Consider the following 21054-nt stretch of genomic DNA (forward strand, 5'->3'; position numbering starts at 1 on the left):
TCTTCTGTGCTTTGCCTTCCTTATGGTCCAGCTCTCACATCCATACATGGCTACTGGAAAGACCGTAGCCTTGACTAGATGGACCTTTGTTGGCGAAGTGATGTCTTTCCTTTTAAACACACTGTCCAGGTTTGCCATAACTTTCCTGCCAAGAAGCTGTCATCTTCTAATTTCATGGCTGCAGTCACCATCCACAGTGATTTTAGAGCCCAAGAAGAGGAAATGTGTCCCTGCTTCCACCTTTTCCCCTTCTATTTGCCATGAAGTCATAGCACCAGATGCCATGACATTCGTTTTTTTAATATTGAGTTTTAAGCCAACTTTTTTCACTTTCCTTTTTCACCCTTATCAAAAGGCTCTTTATAGTTCCTGCTTGCTTTCTGCCATTAAAGTAGTATCATCTCCATACCTGAGTTGGTTGATATTTCTCCCAGCAATCTTGATTCCAGCTTGTAACTCATTCAGCCTGGCTTTTTGAATGATGTGCTCTGTGTACAGTTTAAATAAACAGGTTGACAGTAAACAGCCCTGTCATATCCTTTCTCAGTCTTGAACCAGTAAGTTGTTCCATACAAGGTTCTGACTGTAGCTTCTTGACCCGCATAAGATTTCTCAGGAGACAGGTAAGATAGTCTGGTATTCTCATCTCTTTAAGAGTTTTCCACAGTTTGTTATGATCCACGCAGTCAAAGGCTTTAGGGTAGTCAGTGCTGCTGCTGCTAAGTCACTTCAGTCGTGTCCAACTCTGTGCGACCCCATAGACAGCAGCCCATCAGGCTCCCCGTCCCTGGGATTCTCCAGGCAAGAGTACTGAAATTGGGTTGCCATTTCCTTCTCCAGTGCATGAAAGTGAAAAGTGAAAGTGAAGTCGCTCAGTCTCTCCTACTCCTAGTGACCCCATGGACTGCAGCCCACCAGGCTCCTCCATCCATGGAATTTTTCAGGCAAGAGTACTGGAGTGGGGTGCCATGTAGTTAGTGAAACAGAGGTAAATGTTTTTCTGGAATTCCCTTGCTTTCTCTATGATCCAGAGAATGTTGGCAATTTGATCTCTGGTTCCTCAGCCTTTCTAAACCCAGCTTACAAATCTGGAAGTTCTCATTTCACATAATGCTGAAGCCTACCTTGAAGGATTTTGAGCATAGCCTTGCTAGCACGGGAGATGAGGGTGTGACTAGTAAGATACATGACTCGTCTCCCGTGCATCTCTGTTGCTGCCCTACAGACAGGTTCACCTGTACCATTTTTCTAGATTCTGTATATATGCATTGCTATGTGATACTTGTTTTTCTCTTTCTGACTTCACTCTGAATAACAGGCCCTAGATTGACCCACCTCGCTGGAACTGACTCGGATCTGTTCCTTTGTGTGGCTGAGTGATACCCATTGCATATGTGTGCCCCAAGGTCTGTGTTCGCTCACCTGTCAGTGGGCATCTAGGTTGCTTCCAAGTCCTGGCTGTTGTAAACAGTGCTGCAGTGAGCATTGGGGTACACGTGTCGTTCTCAATTATGGTGTTTTCAGAGTGTATGGCCAGTAGTGGGATTTTGGGTCATATGGTAGTTTTATGCTTAGTTTTAAAGAAAAGCTCCACACTGTTCTCCACAGTGTCTGTGTCAGTTTACATTGCCATCAACAGTGCAAGAAGTTTCCCTTTTCTCCACATCCTCTCCAGCATTTATTGTTGTAGATATTTTGATGATGGCCTATAGTTCCTTTGCTGTGCAGAAGCTTTTAAGTTTAGTTAGATCCCATTTATTTTTGTTTTTATTTCCATCATTCTAGGACATGGGTCATAGAAGATCTTGCTATGATTTATGTCAAAGAGTATTCTGCCTAAGTTTTCCTCTTAAGGGTTTTATAGTTTCTGGTGTTACATTTAGGTCTGAAATCCGTTTTGAGTTTATCTTTGTGTGTGGCATTAGGAAGTGTTATAGTTTCATCCTCTTACGGGTGGCTCTCCAGTTTTCCCAACACCACTTACTGAAGAGACTGTCTTTTCTCCTTTGTATATTCTTGCCTCCTTTGTCAAAGATAAGGTGCCCGTAGGTGTGTGGGTGATGGATTTCTTTTACTGAGTTATAATTCTTTCTGTGTGCTGGAGGTGTCTCTCTGTGTAGCCCTCTTCTCCCCTTTTACTGACGTGTTCCCGCACTGGGATGGAGGCTGCACCCTGCGGTTGGGCCTCGTGCGTGTCTGTCCTCCAGAAAGGACTCTAATCAACTCTGCCGGCATCTTGTGCCCTGGGTTAGGCCTGGCGTGTGTTGGAGTCACTGATCACCCCCATGTGGGGGTGCGGGGAGGTCAGTTCCCACTGGGAGGAGGGGTGTTTTTACCAGGGCAAAGCAGAAAGGTGAAGACTTCCCGTTTCTCAGCTGTGTGACCTTGGGCAGCTTATGTAACGACTCTGTACCTTAGTTTCCACATTCGTAAAATGGGGATAATAGTTACACCTGCATTACAGTTGTCACAGGATGAAGTGAAAGGATGCAAATTCAGGTCAGCGTCTGGCCCATCGCTGGCATCTGTAAATGAGTCTGGCTGTCACCACTGTCCTTGCTTACATCTGGCCAGGGCGGAGGGCCGGGCGGAGGTTCCTGTGCTCAGAGGTTCTAAGTGCACTGGGCGTGTTCTCCGTGTCTGTCACCAAGAGACCGAAGTCTGAAGTGAGGCTTTCTTCTTGGAGCTTGATAGGTGATCAGGTAGTTGGGACCAAGTTAAATCCTGGGCTCTGGAGTTTAAATGAATCCCCTCAGCAGTGGGAAGCTGAGCCCTTAGAGGCAGCGACTTGGTGTGAGAGTGGTGGTAAGATGGTCAGTCTTAGAGAAACCTGGAGATGGGGATGATGGTGCCTAGGAGGAGGGTGAGGGGGCCAGAGAGGGGAAGGGGGCTTCATTTTATAGGGATCGCAAGGTTACCTGTAAGAGCTTTAGGACATAATGATACACTAGATGGAACTGGCGTGCATTGGGCTACATGCCTTACTGGCTGGTTGCTTGTATTGTGTTGTTTGGTCCGCACAGTGATCTGCCGAGCTCTGAGGGTCTGTCCCCGTTTCCCTCAAGTCTGGGACTGAGGCTTGGAAAGCGTAGAGACCCTTGTCCAAGGCACGCAGCTGGGGGTGGAGCTAGAATGTGAAGCCCAGCATGGCCCCTGCGCCTCCCCCCACAGCCATTCCCCGCCTGTCCAGGGCTGGGGAACAAGGAGCAGGAGCCCTGTCCTCAAGGAGCTGAGCGCTGGGAGTGCTGTCAGGGGCCCCTGGGTATGTCAGCGCACAGGCAAAGGGCCTGGAGCTCTAGGATGTTTTCTCTGAAAGTGAAGGATGGATTGTGTGTGTGTGTGTGTGTGTGTGTGTGTTTAAACAAGCTTTTTTTTTAAATTTATTTTTGGCTGTGCTGTATCTTTGTTGCTGCGCTGGCTTTTCTCCAGTTGCCGTGCGCAGGCCTCTCATTGCAGTCGCCTCTCTTGGTGCAGAGCTAGGGTGTGCGGGTTTCAGCACCCTAGGGCTCCCGGGCTATAGAGCACAGGCTAAACAGACATGGTTCACGGGCTTAACTGCTCCACAACACGTGGGATCTTCTCAGACCAGGGATCAAACCTGTGTCCATTGATGGGCGAATTCTTTACCACTGGACCACCAGGGAGGCCCCGGGATTGTGTTTAAAGCAACAACAAGCCTGAGGTGTCCTGCTCTGGCCTGGCCCTGCTAGACTGGATCACCATGGGAACCTGGGCCTCACGCCAGGCCCTGCCTGCCGGTCCGCCTGGGTGCCTGGGCTTCCAGGCCAGCCCTGCAGTGTGGGCGGTGGCGACCTAAGCCTGAATGCGAGGTTTCCGAGGAGCCCAGGTCAGGGCTCTCATGCTGAGACGGTGGCAGCTGAGACCCCGCGGGCCCTGGGACCTCAGCTCCCCTCCGGCACTGCTGTGCTGGGCCTTTGCTTCTGCTCCCTGTTCTCCATGGGATCCACATGGTTCAGAACCACCCCGGCATGTAGGACTCACAGATTGGGAATTGGGCAGCCCCGGGCTTGACTCCTGCCTGTGCTGCTGTGTGGCCTTGGGCATACTCTTGCTATCTCTCTGAGATAACAAGATTTTCTTATCTGGGTCCTCTAGCTCAGGGTCCCTTACTATGAAGGCTGCGGTTGTCTCAGAGCCTGCATCGACATCAGACAGTGAGGGAAGCACGCCCCCTGCAGGCTGTGGGCTGGGGCCTCTGGTCCCTCACTGGGTATTGGCTGGAAGTCCCCTCAGTTCCGTGCCTTGTGGACCTTTTTGGAGCGTCTCACAATTCGGCTGACATCACCAGAGTGGTGGCTGTAAGGACGGGGCCAAGGAAGAGTCAGTATGTTTTTTCCTTCCATTTAAAACAAATTGCGGCAGCAAAAGCACCAAGTCCTACCCCCTGGCCCACCAGGGAATTCCCTCTCTTAACTATTTAAGCGTACCGTTCAGTGGTATTAAGTGCATTCACATTGTACAACCATTACCACCATCCTTCTCTATAATGCTTCATCTCATAAAACAGAAACCCTGCACCAGTTAAACAATAACACTGTACTCACCCTTCTCCAACCCCTGATAACCATCTTTCTGCTTTCTGACACTCTGAATTTGACTCCTTTAGGCACCTCATATCAGTGGAATCAGGTGGTGTTTGCCTTTTTGTGCTTGGTTTATTTCACTTAGCATAATGGCCTTAAGAGTAATAGTCTTTTGTAGCCCAATCTCAGAAATAAAGAGCTCATCATTTTGCTATATTCTGTTTTTCAGAAGCAAGTCACCAGGTCCAGCCCACTCTCCAGCGGAATTACGCTTGAGCATGAGCATGAGGAAGTGGGGCTTACTGGGGGCCGCGTTAGAAGCCCCCATCTGTGAGGGCCCCTCCCTCTGTTCCCAGAGGCACCTGGACTCCACTGGCCCTTAGGCGCTCTCCATCACCCATTTAGGATACCTTGTGTCGTCTGTTTCCGTGTCGTAGGCTTCCATGTCTGTGTCTTACTCGAGTTTCAGGCGGGGATTATGGTAAGGCCCAGCAGTAAGTGGTAGGTCCTGCCCACCTCTTCTGCTCCCACGTTCGTGCCTGCCAGCTACCAGCATCCGCATCTCATTTGTCAAAGATATCTGGCACGGAAGGCCTGAGGTGCTGGAGAATTCACATCCCCTAGGAGCTGCCCTTATCCTGTAACTGTAGGAGGAGTTGGTGTGTAGAGACACTTCTGAGAAGAAATGTGAGTTGGTCAGGGTGCTTACAGAACTCCTGGGGCCATCCCAAGAGCCCTGATGGAGAGCTCTGGTTCTGAAGTACATTCTTTGTTGCTCTGCTGAAATGGAGGCCTGGTGGGGTCTGGGTTTGGACTGGAGGCCCAGGGAGCAGTTCTGCTTGGAAACTGAAGCTTCAGTTGGACCCCGGGTTGAGGGGTGGAGGAGGTGGTCTCTGCGGTCACAGCCTCGTGCCCACTGGGAACAGTCTGGCGGCTCTACCGGGCCAGCTGTCCCTGGGTGCCATGCCATGTCCTTCGCGGAGATGCTGGAGGGTGCTCACCCCAGTGTCGCTCTCCCTTTGGAGCTGCGAGCTGGGTCGAGTCGAGGAGCTCAGGTGGCGTCCGTTCTGTGCAGGTCCCTCTGCACCTCCTGACATCGTCTGCCGGGTCTGGTCTGTGCAGAAGGCTAAGCTGGTGAGGCTTCTATCCCCAGCGCCTGTCAGAAATGCACATTTCACCAAGGCTCAGGTGGTGCCTGGGGTGCTTTGTATGATCAGTATCTTGGCCCGTGCTTATGCTGGAGCACCGCGTTGTTGCTGGTGGATGGCATGCTCTCCTCACACCCGCCCTTCAGAGTTCCTGACGGCCGCACAGGTGTCGGGATGTCCCCCCATCCCCAACCAGGCCCAGCTCCCTCCAGCCGGCACCTCACAGCACCCCAGGGCTGCAGGCTGGCCTTCCCTGTCTCCGGGTAGATGATGGTCTAACTTTAGTGTTCCCTGGAGCGCTGCTTTGTAAGGTCGCCCTTCCCTCTGAGACAGTCAGGGCTTTTCTTCGTCACCTGGTTAAAACCCAGACAGTTCAGTCAGGCGTCATCCCGGCCCCCTCATTGCCCTGTGATTTCCATTACTCCCATCAGGACACCCCTGTGCTGTCTGAGCTGCCCCTGCCCCCTCCTGCCCCCTGCCTCCTGACCACCCCTCCCGCCCCCCCACTACCCCCTCCTCACCGCCTCACCTCCCCTCCCACCCTCCCACTACCCCTCCCACCTCACAGCCCCCACGCAGCTCCTCCCGGCCATAACCCTGCCATGGCCAGTCCAGTCTTGTTTTGGGGCTGCTTCTCGACATGTCCACCGCTGGGAGTCGTTCCTTGCCTGTTACGTGTGTGTCACTTTGTCACTTAAGTGCCTTTAAGGATATACGGCAGGTTCTGGTGAGGGGAGTGTGGTGTTTCAGTGAGATCTGGGTAGGAATCCTCACATCCTGCTCAAGTCCGGAGACCTGGAGTCACTTTGCGTCTCATAGGAGAGTCGTGCTGGCCAGTGAGAGGACACGCCACACCTGTGCTCGCTTACATGTCCATGGACACTTAGTCTCTGCTTGCACTGTGTGTGTGCACACGCGTCCTAGTGATGCTGCAGTGTGAACGTCATTATCCCCATGTCACGCTGAAGAAACTGAAATCCAGAGATGTCAAAGTTATTTCCAAGGCCACACACTTCGGAGAGCAGAGATTTAAGACTGGGTCTGCTGAGCTCAAAATCCACTGACCTGCAAGTGGCAAGACCAGGGTCAGCACGGTGGGTTCTGCCCTTGGGGAGCTTGTGGCCTCTTGGCAGGTCCTCAGGCGTTTGGCGTCAAGGGCTGGGTGATAACAGGTCTTGTGCAGGCTTTGAGGGTCACTCTGCCTGTTGTGAACTCTCACCTCTCATTGTTGTGTGAAAGCAGAACAGTGTGGAATGGGGTGGCTGTGGCTCTGTTCCAGGAAAACTTTGTTTAGTAAAACAGGTGCCAGACTCAGTTAATGGCCTGTGGTCACTGTTCTGTTGAGAAATAGGTAGGAAAGTGGTTTATTCAGTGGTGAGAAGGCCCTTGTGAACGTCTTCATTATTTAAAAAAAATTTTTTTGGTCACCCTCGCAGCATGTGGGATCTTAGCTCCCTGACCAGGGGTGGAATCCACACCCCTTGCGGTGGAAGGACAGAGTCTTTTTTTAATACTTACTTTGCTGTGCCAGTCTGAATGGTGGCGCGTGGGGTCTTCCATCTTTGTGGGTATGCAGGGTCTTTACTTGTGGCATGTGGGATCCATTTCCTGACCAGGGATCCAGCCCGAGTCCCCGGCTGTGGAAGCTCAGAGTCTTAACCACTGGGCTGCCATGGGAGTCCCTGGGCATCTTCGTGTTTGAAGGGCTGTACGGTTTTGCCCATACTGGGTGCTCAGCCAGTCCTTGCCCAGGACCGGCCGTGCTTCTCCCTCTTGTGCTGAGCTATCTTGCTGGTGGTGGTTCAGTCACTCAGCCGTGTCCGACTCTTTGCAACCCCATGGACTGTAGCCCGCCTGGCTCCTCTGTCCATGGGACTTTCCCAGCATGAGTACTGACCTTTCTACCATCCCCCATCTCTTCCGCAGTACGTGGGGGCCCCGGTGGCTTATATCCAGCAGATATTTGTGAAATCTTCCGTGTCTCCCTGGCACAAGAACCTCCTAGCAGTAGATGTGTTCCGCTCACCTCTGTCGAGGGCATTCCAGCTGGTGGAGGAGATTCGGAACCACGTGCTGAAAGACAGGTATCCATGCCAGGCCCCAGCCTCCCCGACCCAGCTCCACACCTAAGGTGGGGCACAGCCCTCAGCATAAATCTACCGAGCTGGCTAGCTCTGCGAGACTAAGAGGGTGGGTGAGCTCGCTTCGCCTTTCTCAGGGGCGAAAGTCCACACAGCTGCTGGGTCCACTGCAGCTGTGTTCCCCTCAGACCTGTGCCGAGAGCCCTGAGCATCGTCCCCAGGCCTCACACAGACAGATCCACTGGGCTGACCCTGGGACAGGCTCTCCGAGACCCGGTTGACTGGTGGCCCTGAGGGCTCACTGCCCAGAGCTTGTGAGATGCGAGTGTGATGGTGGCCAAGCTGACGAGAAGCCAGCTGTGCCCAGAGGTCCCCTCCTGGAGTCCCAGCCCACCAGTGCTTCTCTGGGGCGTGCTGCCCTGCAGGCTGCCTCAGTGCTAGTTGAGGTTAGCTGAGGGCTTGGGCCACACACAGCCCCTGGTTTTCATCCTGCCTCCTCTGCCTGCCGAACTGCAGGGGTTCTAGTGAGGGAGCTGTGCTCACTCCCAAGCACGCCGCTCCTCGGAGGGGCTGGGCTTTGGGGCTCCACGTGCACTTGGAAGGTCAGGCTGCCTCCCCGTGTGGTGGCTGAGCCCCTGGAAGAACTTCCCCGGCTGCCCTTGTCCTCGGCCCTTTGAGACACCAGGCACCTGGGAGCTTCACGCGCGGGGCTGTGTGGGGCCGGCAGACTCGGCAGCGCCTCGTCCTGTCCCCCGCACAGCTCCGGGACCAGGAGCCTGGAGGACGTGTGCCTGCAGGTGACTGACCTGCTGCCAGGCCTCAGGAAGCTCCGCAACCTCCTGCCCGAGCATGGATGCCTGCTGCTCTCCCCCGGGAACTTCTGGCAGAATGACAGGGAGCGCTTCCACGCAGATCCCGACATCATCAGGACCATCCACCAGCACGAGCCCAAAACCCTGCAGACCTCGGCCACACTCAAAGGTGCCCGGGCAGTCCCTTGAGAGCCATCGGGGGCCTGTCAGTCACCACATCCTCTTTGGAGGCTGCTCTGGCAGATCTGGGGTTGCCCTGAGTTTCTCAGGGTTGGGTAGAAAGGGGTCCTTGGTATCTCTACGTAGCTGCCGGTCCTTTGTCAGCACCTGTTGCCCTCTGTCTGCAGACCTGCTGTTTGGCGTCCCTGGGAAGTACAGCGGGGTGAGCCTGTATACCAGGAAGCGGCTGGTCTCATACACCATCACCCTGGTCTTCCAGCACTACCACGCCAAGTAAGGCTGGCCTGCGGCACAGCAGGCAGCTTTTCCATTTGGAGTGTCCACAGTGCCCCCGGGAGCTTGGAGTTCTCAGGCCTTCTGCTGAAATGTTCATGTCCCTCAGGGTGCTGTCTGCTCACGCTTGAGGGGGGCCACCTGACAGCTGACTAAGAACAATGGGGAAGGCAGGCCTGGCAAGCTCAGGGTTCTGGTGCCCCCATGGTCTCTCTGGAGCCTCGGGTGGGGGTCCCCAGCTGGTGACTGCCAAGCCCCATGTGACTTGGGAGAGCGCAGCAGACAGTTCTCCAAGGGGCGAGGGCACGGAGGGGGCCCCCGATGGGCTGTTCTGGGCCTGTGGCAGTCAGAGCACAGTGATAGGTTGGGAGTGGGGTCCTCAGGGGCGTTCTGAGACAGCTGGGCCAACCCCCTCAAGACTGGAGGGGAAGGTTAGACACCGCGAGGAGGGAATCCCCAGCTGACCTTCCTTCAGGGATTGCCTTTGTCCCCCGGACAAAGAGGGACAGGCCATCTCCCACCCCCCACCCAGGTTCCTGGGCAGCCTGCGGGCCCGCCTGATGCTCCTGCACCCCAGCCCCAACTGCAGCCTCAGAGCAGAGAGCCTGGTCCATGTGCACTTCAAGGAGGAGATTGGCATCGCTGAGCTCATCCCCCTGGTGACCACCTACATCATCCTGTTCGCCTACATCTACTTCTCCACACGTAGGTCCACAGCACAGAGGCCAGGGCTTTCTCCCAGCTAATTGGGGCGTTTCCAGATCACTCCTTCCCTGCCTCTTCAGGGGCCCAGGCAGAGATGTAGAATGTGCCAGCTGGTCACCGAAGCTGGGGCTTCATCCCCCAGCGGGGCCTGAGGGGCTTGGGTAGGTCCAGGGTTCCTCCCACTACTCACAGAGTCCCTTCCTGGGAAGGTTTTCAAGGACACTGTGCCCTGAGACTGGGAAGGGTACACATTCTCTGCGCAAACCAGGGCCTTCTCTTCCTCGAATGTCAGGCACACCCCCTCCCAGCTCTCAGGATACAGGGCCCAGTGAGCCAGGCTCTGGGGAGAGGCTGCCCTGATGTGTTCTTTGCCCTCCAGGCAAGATCGACATGGTCAAGTCCAAGTGGGGCCTGGCTCTGGCTGCCGTCGTCACGGTGCTCAGCTCGCTGCTCATGTCTGTGGGGCTCTGCACACTCTTCGGCCTGACACCCACGCTCAATGGCGGGTAGGTCCCAGCAGGCTCCCCTGGGGGGCAGGGTGGGCCCGCAGGCCGGAGCATCATGCACCTCTGGGTGCTTGGCCTGCCCTGCCCTCGACACTTGCTGTTACCCTATATTTTCACATGGTAATTTTGACACTTAAGAGGTATGTGTTTTTTCTTTTTTGAGTTACCTGGCTTACAATCATACATATTTATATACAAACCATATGTATATTTACATATAATACATCCATAGGTGTGTGTATGTGTGTGTATATTCATGTGTATGTTTGTGTGTATATATGGGGTAAGTATTTATATGTGTGTATGTATGTGTTTACGCATATGTGTGAGAATGTATTGTGTGCGTCTGTGTCTCTGAGGGTGTATAGATGTGTGAATTGTTGTTGTTCGTTGCTGAGTTGTGTCTGACTCTGCAACCCCATGGACTGCAGCACGCCGGGTTTCCCTGTCCTTCACTGTCTCCCAGAGTTTGCTCAAACTCGTGTCCACTGAGTCGGTGATGCCATCCAACCATGTATTTATATATTTTAAATACATGTGCACGTTGCTTCTCAACAGCTTAAGCCGTAGATGAGTGTGACATAGAGACCGTACGTTTCGTCCTTTCTTAATATTAAAACATTTAAATTGCTTGGTAGGTCCCTTTGGAGTAAGCATTTTAAAAGATACAGGCCATAAGCACACTGATTTGTCACCTTCCCACCGTTTGCTTCCCTTCCATTTCTCTCAGAAACATGGTCCTGCCCTGGACCCCGCCAGCCTGTTAGTGATCACGGCCGACTGGCCTGTGCCCTGCCTTGGCTTGTCAGGCTGCTCCCAGGAACAGCGATCTTGTGTTTCCTCTTCCTTCCCTTGCTTGTAGAACATTTGCTTCCTTTCCTAGACCTGATGATGCTAATCACCCCTCAACGACAGCTGTCTGCTCTGCCTCCTCAGAGGCCCCCCCCCCGCACCGCCCCCTAGCAGAGATCCCAGCGCCGTGCTCGGCTGGTGTTCCCTAGTCAGGGAGCGGGAGCCTGTGGTCTGAGAGAGCTGGGGGAGTTTTCTCTAGAAACGATTGCCCTTCTCTACACGCAGCTTCCCTTCAGAGACGAGTAGGGCTTCAGGCTGGCCTCATCCCCTTCCATTTAGTCCTGATGGCCTGGCCTGGCGTGCTGTGGTAGGGGCTCCTCTGGCTGATGGTGTGGTGTGGGAAGGGCCGGGGAGCTGTGCTCTGGCAGCTGGGCAGTGGGGGCCTCTTCCCACGGTGCTGGACAGATGGAGAGCAGGATGGTGGCTGGCTCCTCGGCACGACTTGGAAGCCAGCCTGAAAGCTGCGAGCCATGTAGACAAAGGCCTCCTGGAGGGTGGGGTTCCAGTCCTGTGATGTGGGAGTTGCTTGGCAGCCCCCACTGTGGGCCAGACCCCGCAGGGCCCCAGGAGCCAGGCCTGCTGAGGAGCAGCCGTGTGTTGGGGGCCCCCTCAGCACCCTCCTCCCCCCACCCCGCTCTGTCCCCAGGGAGATCTTCCCCTACCTGGTGGTGGTCATCGGGCTGGAGAACGTGCTGGTGCTCACCAAGTCCGTCGTCTCCACCCCGGTGGACCTCGAGGTGAAGCTGCGCATTGCCCAAGGTAACAGGAGGGGAGTAGGGGGCATGGCGGCGGGGGTTGTGCTGCACCTCCTCCTGCCGAGGGAACGGGGAGCCCAGGAGCCTCCCTCGCCCCGGCCTCTACTAACACGCCCACTTGTTAGCGTGAGCCCTGTGCAGCCATGGAGCCCAGGGCCCTGTTTTGTCCAGGTCCACATGTCAGTAAGACCACAAACCGCCTCTGCTGCGGGCTCACGTGTTTGGCCCTTTGTCCGGCTGGCAGCTGGTCTTTTCTCTTCCTGCCCAACTCTGTCACGTGAGGCCCAGACGCCTAGAGCGGGTCAGCTCAGAGACGCTGCCTCCACAGCTGCCAGGAAAGACCCGCGTGGCCTTAGTGGCAGGAGCTGGGGAGCTGGGTTCTGGGGAAAGTGGGGAAAGAGCCTGGGCCCGGAGGTCTGAACTCTCACATCTCCTCTTCCTCTTCCACCTCAGCCCGTATCTGTGGGAACAGGGCCGGGGCAGGCTGTTCCTTCACTCAGCAAAGCTTTGTGAGCCTGCGTGAGAGGCCAGGCCCTGCACTAGACATGGGGTTCCGAGGAGACCGGGGGAAACGGCCGCTGCCCACTAGGCGCTCAGAGCTTTAAATGTGCGACTGTGTGGTGGCCCGGGGCCCAGGAGGGGCTGAGGTAGGACACAGCCGGCTCTCCTGTCCCTCGAGCCCTCTGCCACATGCGAGGTTGGACATGCCGGTCTGGGTGGATGTGGCTGTCCTAGGTCTGCTCAAGTCAGCATCCCGCTTCTCCCTTCCTCAGATGGTCGGAGCTCTCCTCCGGACCTTCAGGCCCCACTTCCCTGTAAAGCTGTGCCCATAGCAGGGTCCTTAGGGTTGGAGCATTTGGTGGGCAGCTGTCTTGTGGGCCATGCAGTCGTCAGCCCACATGCAGTGGACAGAGGTTATGTGTTGCCGTATGGCCCCGTTGTCCCCTGCAGGCCTGAGCAGCGAGAGCTGGTCCATCATGAAGAACATGGCCACAGAGCTGGGCATCGTCCTCATTGGCTACTTCACCCTAGTGCCTGCCATCCAGGTGAGGCCTCCGGGTCTGCAGCTTGGGCCGCGTGGAGCCCATTACTGAGCCTCCCAGCTGTGCAGGGCACACCCTGCCTTGCTGCTGCCCTCTCCTGTGAGGTGGCCCCTCTACTGGCAGGCTGGCTGTCACTGTGCACAGAGAGGCCCTGGTGGAACTGGCCCAGGAGGAGGACTCAGTAAGCCGAGCTACAGCCTGGCAGTCTCAGACCCATGACCCCTCACCCATGACCACTCACTGCCGTCCCTCACTCAAGTGGCAGGAGAGGAAGCTGGCTGCCCGCAGCACAGTCCAGTCAGGCCCCGTTTCCCAGTTCTCAGGCAGAAAGTGGTGAGGCCCCCCTGCCTTTCAGGGCCTGAGCCCTGACCCGCCCCTGCACCCTCGAGACCCGTGGCCCGACCCTGGGAGAGCCACCAGCCATTGCTGAGCCCTGGGGCTGCGAGCAGGAAGCCCACTGTTGCTGCCTGGAAGTTTTGTGAAGGGAGTAAGGAGTTGTTGCCTCCTGTCCTTTCCCCACGACTGGCAGGCCAGCTGAGGTTTGGGAAGGAACCCAGGGCTCCCAGGCTCCCCACCCTACCCCACCAAAGGGCGTCTGCAGGACGCGGACGGTCTTGGGACATGAGGGCTGATGTGCCACTGTGCACTCCATTCTTCATTTTCCTCACATTTGAGTAGAAGCCATGGTGATGCACCAGAGGTCTCAACAAGGGCAGAGGAGGAAAACCTAAACCCGAGAAAACTCCATCTATCCACAGAGCCTGGGGAGGAAAGAGACTCCCCTTTTCAGTTTCTGGGTAGAATTAATTCTCCCCTGTGCTCTTCCTCTCCTTTCATTGGTCCAGTGTAGTCATTGGCCAGGAATAAGAAATTTCTGAGAGCCTCCAAACCAGGCCAGGCCTGGGCTCTTGGTAGGTGTTGGTCTCTGGTACATGAGCAGGGCTGGGGCCTCAGTTAGGGAGGGCTTTTGGAGTACTGCAGGCTGCTGGGGCATCAGTGCCAGGGGTCTCTGCTGCCCCTCATGGGGAGGGAGGGAGCTGCTGCTGCATCCTCCTTGGTGGCTCCTGGATGTCAAAGTTCCAGCATCTCTCCTCCCTGCTGTGCCTCGCAAGAAACTGCCCTGCAGCGTCCAGGGTTCCAGCTGTTTGGGGTGCAGTGGTCAGGGCCCATGAGGCTCCCACATGGGGCTGCGGCCGCAGCAGGCAGGGAACTGGTTCTCCAGTGCTGGGCCCTGAGGTCAGTGTCCTCTCATTGCCTTTTTTCCAGGAGTTCTGTCTTTTTGCCGTCGTGGGGCTGGTGTCTGACTTTTTCCTTCAGATGCTGTTTTTCACCACTGTCCTGTCCATTGACATTCGCCGGATGGAGGTAGGAGTGGGCTGAGCCCTGCCCTAACCACCTCCTCCTCAGCCCTGGCTGTGCTCAGGGGTCTCTGGGCAAGAGAGGGCAGACCTAGGGCAGGGCCGCAGCCCCAAGTGGGAGCTTCTGGACCGCAGCTCCAGGCCCTGACCACTGCACCCCCAACAGCTGGCGGACCTGAACAAGCGGCTGCCCCCTGAGGCCTGCCTGCCCCCAGCCAAGCCGGTGGGGCGGCCAACACGCTTTGAGCGGCAGGCGACTGTGCGGCCATCCATGCCCCACACCATCACACTGCAGCCGTCCTCCTTCCGCAACCTGCGTCTCCCCAAGCGGCTGCGTGTCATCTACTTCCTGGCCCGAACCCGCCTGGCACAGCGCCTCATCATGGTACCTGCCACCCCCACCCGCAGGCCCGCACTCACAGTCCTCTTGCCGTTTGCATTTGTCTTGGGGGGGTGCTCCCCAGGCCCTCGTGGCCCCTGGAAGCCTAGCTTTGGGAAGCCTCCCCTTCTCCCCTCCTGCCCAGACCTTGTGGTTTCTGGGGTGAGAAGCCTGTCTCTGGAGAAGCAGCTGGTGTCATCAGGGAGAGGAGTCTGCCCAGAGTGACCAGGACGGATGCTCTGGGATGGAACCAGGTGGTTCCCCAAGTCAGGGTTCACTGTGCAGGCAGCAGGAAATGCTGGCTGGGCAGACGGAAGAAGGATCAAGGTTGGCTGAAGTGAGAGGGGAGCGGGGCTGAGGCCCTCTGAGAACTGAGACCCATGGTGTCCCTGGAGCAGGTCAGGCAGCTGGTCCCTGCGGCTATGCTGACCATGGGGGCCCAAGCTGAGGGAGCGGTTAGGGTGGGAAAGTTCTGTATCAAACCCAGGGTGCCTCTCTCTATTTTGGCCAGGAGTCTCAAACCCGAGCATGGAAAGGGAGCTTGGTCCGTCCAGGGGGGCAGTTGGTCTTAGTCATAGAGGACTTGAGGCAGAAGGGAAGGACAGGTGGCCTGTGTCCTCTCTCTACCCTCCGGCCTGCCGCTTTCCAGCGTGAGGGCCGAGTGTACAGCGGGTGAAGGCTGCCCCTTCCTCCCTGGGGTCCTGCTGAGCCCCCACTCCCTGCTGCAGGCTGGCACGGTGGTGTGGATCGGCATCCTTGTGTACACGGACCCAGCTGGGCTGCGCACCTACCTGGCCGCCCAGGTAACGGAGCAGAGCCCGCTGGGCGAGGGTGCCCTGGCTCCTCTGCCTGTGCCCAGTGGCGTGCTGCCTGCCAGCCACCCGGATCCTGCCTTTTCCATCTTCCCGCCGGATGCCTCCAAGTTACCCGAGAACCAGACGTTGCCAGGGGAGCCGCCTGAGCCCGGGGGTCTCGCTGAGGGCGTCCATGACAGCCCGGCCCCAGAGGTCACCTGGGGGCCCGAGGACGAGGAGCTCTGGAGGAAACTGTCCTTCCGCCACTGGCCCACGCTCTTCAGCTATTACAACATCACACTGGCCAAGAGGTGGGTGGGCTGAGCTGGGTCCCCCCTCCCACCTGGTCGTGTCAGCTCACTGCCCCCAGAGCACCCCTTCCCTCAGGAGGGAAGACCCGTGGGTTTGAATTCTGAATTTTCTTTGAAATAAACACCCATCAGGTTGTGGGGTAGGAAGCAGTGCTCTCAGTAGCCACAACCTGAGTCCCTGGGCCCCGCTCTGTGAGGTCATAGGTCGCTGTCAGCTACTTAGCCAAAATGAGATCCACACCTCACTTCCCCCCACTCTGCCAGAATTGGTGACAGAGGGACAGTGATTGCTAGGGTGGTGGAGTCTGTGACAGGGCAAGGTTGGGGTGCCAGAGCTGGAGCGGGGGAGCCTACTGCTGGGAAGACTGTCTTGGGAGGATGTTCCTGGAGCTTGGCAGAGCAGGCCGAGTCCCATGGGGAGAGTAGAGGGGGCCCTGGGCAGCAGCAGGCCCTCCGAGGGCGTCTCCGCTGAGGCTGAGCGCTGCCCGGCTCAGGTACGTCAGCCTGCTGCCTGTCATCCCCGTCACGCTCCGCCTGAACCCGCGGGAGGCTCTGGAGGGCCGGCACCCTCAGGACGGCCGCAGCGCCTGGCCCCCGCCCCGGCCCGGGCAGGGTGGGCTCTGGGAGGCCGGCCCCAAGGGGCCAGGCACGGCGCAGGCGCACAGAGACCTCACCCTGTACAAGTAAGGCCCATGAGTCGGGGGTGGGGCGGACGGCGGGGTCGGGGGGCCGGGGCAGGTCTCACCAGGCTCTGCCCGATGCAGGGTGGCGGCGCTTGGCCTGGCCTCAGGCATCGTGCTTGTGCTGCTGCTGCTCTGCCTGTACCGTGTGCTCTGCCCGCGCAACTACGGGCAGCCCGGCGCGGGGCCCGGCCGGCGGCGGCGGGGGGAGCTGCCCTGCGACGATTATGGCTACGCGCCCCCCGAGACGGAGATTGTGCCCCTGGTGCTGCGCGGGCACCTCATGGTGAGTGGACGGGGCCGGGGGCGCGGGGGGCCGAGCCGCGCCGCCGCCAGTGCCCATGTGCATGCCGCGCTCCCGCAGGACATCGAGTGTCTGGCCAGCGACGGGATGCTACTGGTGAGCTGTTGCCTGGCAGGCCACGTGTGTGTATGGGACGCGCAGACCGGAGACTGCCTCACCCGCATCCCGCACCCGGGGTAGGTGCTCCGCCCTGCCCTGCCCTAGCCCCTCCTTCTCCCAGGCCCCGCCCTCTCCCTCACTCAGTCTCCCCGACCCTAGCAGGCAGCGGCGGGACAGCGGTGTTGGTAGCGGGCTGGAGACTCAGGAGACCTGGGAACGGCTGTCGGACGGCGGGAAGGGTGGCCCGGAGGAGCCTGGGGACAGCCCTCCGCTGCGGCACCGGCCCCGGGGCCCTCCACCCCCTGCCCTCTTTGGGGACCAGCCAGACCTCACCTGCTTGATTGACACCAACTTTTCAGCGCGGCCACAGCTCCCCGAGCCGGCTCAGCCCGAGCCCCGGTACCGGGCGGGCCGCCGTGCTCAAGACTCCGCAGGCTACGACTTCAGCCGCCTGGTGCAGCGCGTGTACCAGGAGGGGGGCATGGCTCCCGTGCACACGCCAGCCCTGCGCCCACCCTCTCCCGGGCCCACGTTCCCCTTGGCCCCTGAGGACGAGGCTGGCTTTCCTCCCGAGAAGAGCTGCCCGTCCCTCGCCTGGGCCCCCAGCGCAGATGGCTCCATCTGGAGTCTGGAGTTGCAGGGCAGCCTCATCGTGGTGGGGCGGAGCAGTGGCCGGCTGGAGGTGGGCAGCGGGGGCTGGAGGGAGGCAGGGGGGTCGTGGGTGTTCCCAGTTACAGGTGCTCACAGCCTCTGGGCCCCCAGGTGTGGGACGCCATCGAGGGCACCCTGCGCTGCAGCAGTGAGGAAGTGTCATCAGGCATCACGGCCCTCGTTTTCCTGGACAAAAGGTGGGAGCGCTAGGAGGCCCGCCTCACCCCTAGACGCCCAGCTCTGCACACACTGAGGTCGAGCCCTGCTCCCCCTTCCCTGGTGTGACACAGCCCACACCTGTGAGTTGCAGGAAGTCTGCCTTGATGGGAGGTGACAACTCAAAAGGGTAAAGGTGGGGAGTGAAAGAAGGCCCTTCACCACTGACAGTCTTCCTCTAACCCTTCGAGGTCAGACTCGTCTAGGTAGCCGTCACTACTGACCCTTCTGGGTTTTCAGTTCCAGAAAAACGCATCTTTAGAACTACTGCCTTGTAAAAACTCGCCTTCCCCTTTGATGCTGTAGACTCTTCTTGCCTGCCTCTTCACCATGCCTTTTGGCCAGGTGTTCCCAGCACGCCATCACACCATCGCCTCCATGGTGGTGGTGGTGGGGGGGGGAGGTCCCAGCTACTCAGACTGGGCCCCCGCACCTCTGGGCTGATAGACCCAGGGCTCACCCACCCAAGTGCCTCTGGTGACCGCCTCAGCTGCCCATCATGCTGGCTGGCTCTTCCTTCCAGGTCCCTGAGCGTGTGTGGCCCGGCATCTGAGCTAGAGCAGAGCCTTGTTTTCTGCGGTGGGGACACCCCTCGCCCTGAGTTGTCAGTTTCTGGTGGCTTTCTGCTTAGGTCTCAGCTGACATCCTACTGTGTAGCCTGGCCAAGTTCACTGGGTTCCCCCGAGCTTGGAATTCTCCCCCACTGGTGGTTTTTTGAAATTTTAGGGAAAGCCCACGTGTCTCAGCCTAGCTCTGCGTCCACGGCTCTGCCCTCTCCTTCCTCTGCCCCAGCTCTGCTGTGGACCATTCAGCTTTATGGGCTGAAAACTTGTGAACCCCACTCGCCCCAAGGCTTTGGGGCCACAGAGCACACACATCTTCATCTCTGCCCATCAGCCTGTGCCTAGGAATGCCAGGCAGTGGAGAGAATCCTTATTTCCTTGTGGAAACAGGAAACGGAGCAGGCAGTGCCTGTGTTGGAGCTGCCTTTCTGTCATAGGGCAGCAGTGCCTTCTGCGGCTCCTCACAGCCCTGCCTCAGCTCCTCTCACCTCCACTGAAGCCTCTCCTATGGCTCCAGGCTGTGGAGGGGGACTCCCCTCCCCCAGACTTTTAAATTTCCAGTCTTACTCATGTTCCCCAGGTACCACTTTACACTATCATCAGCTCACTTACTCTTCACGACCACCCGCCCCCACAAGGCGCACACGGTTGTTCCCATTTTCACACATGAAGTATCTGAGGCACAGAGGGTGGCACTGGGGTTGCAGGGCCCTCCTGCTCTGCACCTGGTCCCAGCACCTGTGCTTCCGTCTGGGCTGAGGTCTCTCACGGCCTCACTGCTCCCCGGCCAGTGGGACGGGCCTGTGTAGGCCCGTGGCGCTCAGCCCCACGGCCAGGGGCCCTAAGGGCAAGCCCCCTGGCAGCCACTCTTGTCTTTCAGGATTGTGGCCGCCCGACTCAATGGCTCGCTCGATTTCTTCTCTTTGGAGACCCACACTGCCCTCAGCCCCCTGCAGTTCCGAGGTCAGCGACCTGGGCAGGCCAGGGGCCTCACCTAGTGGGTGGAGCGCGGGGGCCGCTGCAGGTGTCTTCTCCGAGGCCCCTCACCTGGCCTGTTGTCCCCAGGGGCCCCGGGGCGGGGCAGTTCCCCTGCCTCCCCCGCGTGCAGCAGCAGTGACAGGGTGGCTTGCCACCTGACCCACACCGTGCCCTGTGCACACCAGAAGCCCATCACAGCCCTGAAGGCCGCTGCTGGGCGCCTCGTGACTGGCAGCCAGGACCACACACTGAGAGTAAGTGTCGGCACCATCTCTTGGGCACGCGGTGGCCCAGCACAGGGGTCGGGGGAGGGCATCTGGGGTCAGTCAGAGAGAGGCTGGAGGTGTCTTGGATGAACTGTGGAAGGGAATTCCTGACCGAAGTGTGATTTGGAAAAACCCAGAGAAGTCAGAGAAAAATGAAAATCACATAATCACACGTATTTGTGGAATCCAGAAAAATAGTACTGCTAAACCCATTTGCGGGGAAGGAATAGAGACGCAGACATAGAGGACAGAACTTTGGACACACCGGGGAAGGAGGTGGGGTGAGCTGGGAGAGTGGCACTGGCACCCAGCGCCATGTGTGGAGCAGCTAGTCGGGGGGAGCTGCTGTGCGACACAGCGTGCGCAGCCGCACGCTGGAGACCACGAGGGGCGGGGTGGACAGCAGGAGGTGTGGGGGACACAAAGGAGGGGACACGTGGGTACTCACAGCTGATTCACACACAGCAGAGACCAGCACAGTATTGTAAAGCAGTTCTCCTCTAATTAAAATAAAACCCCAAGGAGCCCAGCACCTGAGGCCTGTTTCTGCCGCAGGTGTTCCGCCTGGAGGATTCGTGCTGCCTCTTCACCCTGCAGGGCCACTCGGGGGCCATCACGACCGTGTATATTGACCAGGTGAGGGCCGTGGGTGGGCTGTGGGGGCATTGAGCCAGACCCACCACGGCCTTGTTTCTGAGTCCTGGGAGCTGGTCCCCAGGGCCTCCGAGAGGCAGGCGAAGGTTCCCTCCCACCTGAGCACTGGGACACCTTGGGGACAGAGGTGGCACCAGTGACCAGGCCCCCACACCCACTCCTGCAGACCATGGTGCTGGCCAGCGGAGGCCAAGACGGGGCCATCTGCCTGTGGGACGTGCTGACTGGCAGCCGGGTCAGCCACATGTTCGCTCACCGTGGGGATGTCACCTCCCTCACCTGCACCACCTCGTGCGTCATCAGCAGTGGCCTGGACGACCTCATTAGCATCTGGGACCGCAGCACGGGCATCAAGCTCTACTCCATCCAGCAGGTAGGCATGGGGGCCACGGGGCCTCTGGTTGTCGGGAAGGGCTCCAGACCCCGAGCCTGTCTTGTCCTTGTCTCCAGGACCTGGGCTGTGGCGCAAGCCTGGGTGTCATCTCAGACAACCTGCTGGTGACCGGCGGCCAGGGCTGTGTTTCCTTTTGGGACCTGAACTACGGGGACCTGTTACAGACAGTCTACCTGGGCAAGAACAGCGAGGCCCAGCCGGCCCGCCAGATCCTGGTGCTGGACAACGCTGCCATTGTCTGCAACTTTGGCAGCGAGCTCAGCCTGGTGTACGTGCCCTCTGTGCTGGAGAAGCTGGACTGAGGGTGGGCCTCCCCACCCCTCTGGCTGGGGCGCTCGGTTGGCAACGCATTGGACCTGGACGGGGGGAGTGCTGAGTCTTGGGAAAGCTGCTTCTGACTGTCCTGTCCTGCCTCATGACTGTAATATTAAATCTGTTTTTTTAAATGACATCAGCCAGGGGCCTTTTAAGCCACTTGTGTCTTCCCTTGGACGGGCTCTGCCATCAC

General features: G+C 58.1%; 1 protein-coding gene across 2 annotated transcripts in view; it reads left to right on the top strand.

Annotated features, from left to right (window-relative positions):
* SCAP (SREBF chaperone) overlaps positions 1-20987 on the top strand; it is a 49402-nt gene extending 28415 nt beyond the window's left edge. Inside the window, exons 3-22 of one of the 2 annotated variants that reach the window (XM_061397644.1) lie at positions 7619-7776; positions 8534-8754; positions 8933-9038; positions 9571-9743; positions 10123-10249; positions 11748-11860; positions 12808-12902; positions 14166-14264; positions 14424-14642; positions 15365-15741; positions 16236-16424; positions 16506-16707; positions 16786-16901; positions 16984-17506; positions 17587-17672; positions 19135-19217; positions 19320-19486; positions 20054-20134; positions 20319-20525; positions 20603-20987. In XM_061397644.1, the coding sequence (XP_061253628.1) occupies positions 7619-7776; positions 8534-8754; positions 8933-9038; positions 9571-9743; positions 10123-10249; positions 11748-11860; positions 12808-12902; positions 14166-14264; positions 14424-14642; positions 15365-15741; positions 16236-16424; positions 16506-16707; positions 16786-16901; positions 16984-17506; positions 17587-17672; positions 19135-19217; positions 19320-19486; positions 20054-20134; positions 20319-20525; positions 20603-20848 (3588 nt within the window). In that variant the 3' untranslated portion in view covers positions 20849-20987. The remainder of the gene's footprint in view (positions 1-7618; positions 7777-8533; positions 8755-8932; positions 9039-9570; positions 9744-10122; positions 10250-11747; positions 11861-12807; positions 12903-14165; positions 14265-14423; positions 14643-15364; positions 15742-16235; positions 16425-16505; positions 16708-16785; positions 16902-16983; positions 17507-17586; positions 17673-19134; positions 19218-19319; positions 19487-20053; positions 20135-20318; positions 20526-20602) is intronic. The other variant, XM_061397645.1, reaches the window with a different exon arrangement.
* The last annotated feature ends 67 nt before the right edge of the window (positions 20988-21054 follow it).

This window comes from Bos javanicus, chromosome 22, assembly GCF_032452875.1.
Source record: "Bos javanicus breed banteng chromosome 22, ARS-OSU_banteng_1.0, whole genome shotgun sequence".
In the NCBI taxonomy this organism is placed as follows: domain Eukaryota; kingdom Metazoa; phylum Chordata; class Mammalia; order Artiodactyla; family Bovidae; genus Bos; species Bos javanicus.